The sequence below is a fragment of the Talpa occidentalis genome, unplaced genomic scaffold (assembly GCF_014898055.3).
Source record: "Talpa occidentalis isolate TD23 unplaced genomic scaffold, MPIMG_talOcc4v2.1 talOcc4.13, whole genome shotgun sequence".
Classification (NCBI taxonomy): Eukaryota; Metazoa; Chordata; class Mammalia; order Eulipotyphla; family Talpidae; genus Talpa; species Talpa occidentalis.
The window spans coordinates 47,201,475-47,204,626 of record NW_023601322.1 but is presented as its reverse complement, the minus strand read 5'-3'; the positions used below and the strand labels follow the sequence as shown (position 1 = coordinate 47,204,626).

The window sequence follows — 3,152 nt, the reverse complement described above, 5'->3', positions numbered from 1 at the left end:
GATGCTGGAAAGTTGGCTCTCCATTGATCTGAAAGTTTCTTCACTGCCACCTTCCATTCTAATTCTTTGGCTCTAAATAAATAGTAATGACTTAGGGGCTCCTGGCTGCTGTGACAGCTGTAAGATCCAATGGCCCTTGAGGCAGGGACTCTAATTGCTCATCCTGATGTCTGTGTTTAACTAACAGCTGTGTACTCTTAAAATCAAAACCAAAATGAACTTAATATTACAGAGTCTTTTGTCCAAAGGGCTGTAAAATGTCACTAAACTCATTTTTTTAAATGTCCATATGTGAAAACCAAATGGCAAATATTACCCTCCTCTGAATGTTAAAAGGGTAATAACTTTTGGGGTATGACATGCCTTACCTTCTCTTTCTTTCCCTTTGGCCATTTCCCCCAAATATTAACTTATCTTTGAAAGGGCAAATCTAGAAGATAAGTGAAATTAGAATGGATAACTAAACCACTGGCTGGCATCTCTAGAAAAGCTCAGGGGGTGAAAAGAGGATTGGGATAGAAGGTGGAAGCTGTACATTACAGCCGGTTGGTGTTTATTATCTGAATACCATCACACCATCACGCCATCCCCATCACTCGCAACTAGATGTAAACACCCACAGCTTGATTGTTACTCTACAGTCATTTTGGAGCTAGCTTTCCTACAAATGCTTCCCCCAGAACTGAAAGCTCTGTCTGATTTGGTCATGACCAGCAGAGCAGGACTCTAACTCACTCTTTGGTCCTAAAGTAATGCTCCATCACTGCTGACGGAGGAGCAGGTCTTGCTGTTGCTACCTGGTTGCAGGTTGCCAATCCAGAGGTTGAAACCAGCTGATGTCAACACCTGTATTGTCCTTGGCACACAGCACATGCTCAGCAAATATTTGACTTTTGAATTTATATTGTATCAGACCTGCTACCCAACAATCCAAGGGCAGAATGTCACTGTTCCTCATAAGAATCACAGCAACTATTTCTCTTTGTAGAAAACCAAAGACCTGTTGCAATTTATGTTTAGAATGAGATGAACATAACATTACAGGAGTAACTAGGAACATAGAGAGTTAAAAGCTAGTGCCTCCCTAGGGCAAGTGCTCAACAATAACATAACATTAATACAAGAATTGACCACCATGAACAGTAAGATAAGAATGATTAGACGAGAAAAATACCCAGTGACTAGGTCTCAATGAGCTGGCTTTGTCAGTTGTGTTTCTTGTCCTTCAGGTAGCTGAAGAGCATCTCCAGGCCCCCCTCCACCAGCTCTGGCAGAGGCTTGGATAAAGGATTGTAGGAGATGTGGAGCCCTTTGTCCATGGGATTCCAGGCAATCCTCTCCAGTCTGCACAGCAGGTAGAGTTCTTCCGGGAGATTCTGGATGTCATTGTTGTTTAAGTTCAGCAGCTCCAGACTCGTGAGCAGGCAGAGAGAGCGGGGGAAGGAGTGGATATTGTTGTTCTCTGCAATAAAGATCTGCAAGCTGCTTAGGCACTGGATGCTCTCCGCAATGTTTTCCAGGCGATTGGAGCCCACGTGCAAGAAATCCAGCTCCTTCAGTGAAAACACACAGATGGGGATGTGAACAAAATAGTTGTTGCTAAGGTTCAGTTTCCGCAGCCTGGAGAGGTCAGCGAAGCTGGCGGGAAGCTGGGACAGACAGTTGTGGGACAGGCTCAGGACCTCCAGGTTTCTGCAGGAGCTCAGTTCAGCTGGCACTTCTGTCAGGCAATTCATGTTCAGGAACAGCACCTTCAGGCTTTTGAGGAGGCCGAGTTCCCGGGGCAGGCTCTTCAGGCCATTCCCGCATAAATTCAGCACTACCAGTCGAGTCAGTTTCCCCACCTCGGGAGGGAGAACCCTGAGCTGGTTGTGGGAAAGGTTGAGTTTCTGCACCTCGGACAAGCCCCACAGAAAGTCAGGGATGTCTGTCATGCCCTTGGTGACCAGGTTGAAGCTGACGTGCCGCATGCCCCGCTTCAGCAGGGACCGGGGGTCCTTTCCCGAGAGCAGGGTGTCATCCCACGGGGAGAACTTCTGCCTCCCTCGCAGGAGGCCCATCCGCTTGGCGCTCTTGTCCTTGGAGGGGGCACTTGACTGCCTGGCCCCCATTTACCTCCTTTCCACCCACTTTCCTCTGTCGCCCGAAGATGGGTTGTGTCCTACCCTGGCTGCTAAAAAACCAGGTGTCTCAGGCAGGGAGCGTATGCGTGGAGGTGAGAAAGGAACTATGGCCAGGGGGTCCCCGCGTGGAAGCTGCTCATGAGGAGCCCTTGCAGGTGTCCGAGATGCCGGCTGCAGCCGCGGGAGAGCTCAGCCTATCCCAAAGAGTATGTTTGGTGGTTTCTCTCTGAGCGGCCGGGTTGTAATGATATACTTGTCCCTGAGGCTGCAGAACTGAACCACCCGATTCCCTCTGAAGCCGCAAGGCAGCTGTCACTGTCATTCTGCCCGAGTTTTATTGGCCTGGTGTGTGTGCAAACAGGTCAGAGGGAGGGTGCATCTAACTCTCCCCTCGCAGCTTTTCTTGGGCGTCACAGCTGAGCAGAGTGATTAACAAGCCCATCTCCCCAAAGAAGCAAAGTGGAAAAATAAAGCCGGTGGCAAAGGCCCTGTCTGTCTGCTGGTTCGCTGGAGCTCATCTGGACTCGAAAGAGAGACTGAGCTAAATGCTAGTGACAGTGATGTTTCCAAAGCTCAGGGTCCTCAGATGCTATATCACATGCGCCAGTTTCAAACTTTTGTGACTTGTATAGTAGTGAAAAAATAACATAAGGAGTCTGGACACCTGGCATCCTCCAGGCCAGAGGTTTTGTTTGACACAGTGTTAGTCAGAGGTGATTTAGTGAAGAATGAAGGGGGTCTGGATCCACATTCCCACTTCAACCTGAGAAACTTACAGTGGGCTTCTGAGTTTCCTGAGGTGCATATTAAATGTTTGAACAGTCACTTGAGTGGTTGTGTCAGTTAGGTCAGCCCTGGGTTCCCCTGTCCTGGAAGAATTGTATAGAGAGGTCACCCTGGCTATACTTCTGTCTCTTCCTGTCTAATCTCATCTCATTAAAAACATTAACTCAAACCCTAAGTATGTAGAGTTCATTGCTAGTGTTTTGGGCTGAATTGTGTCCACCCAAATTCCAAATGTTGAAGCCC

At 48.1% G+C, this 3,152-nt stretch overlaps 1 protein-coding gene across 1 annotated transcript; it reads right to left on the bottom strand.

Moving 5' to 3' along the window:
- Window positions 1-1,205: 1,205 nt before the first annotated feature.
- On the bottom strand, window positions 1,206-2,111 carry LRRC30 (leucine rich repeat containing 30). The gene has a single exon (XM_037509732.1). It carries the CDS (start codon window positions 2,109-2,111, stop codon window positions 1,206-1,208), a length of 906 nt encoding a protein of 301 aa, XP_037365629.1.
- Window positions 2,112-3,152: the final 1,041 nt, after the last annotated feature.

Bases quoted from the DNA above. Each gene is read 5' to 3' on its own strand.
- LRRC30 (XM_037509732.1), bottom strand. From the start codon at position 2,111: ATGGGGGCCAGGCAGTCAAGTGCCCCCTCCAAGGACAAGAGCGCCAAG.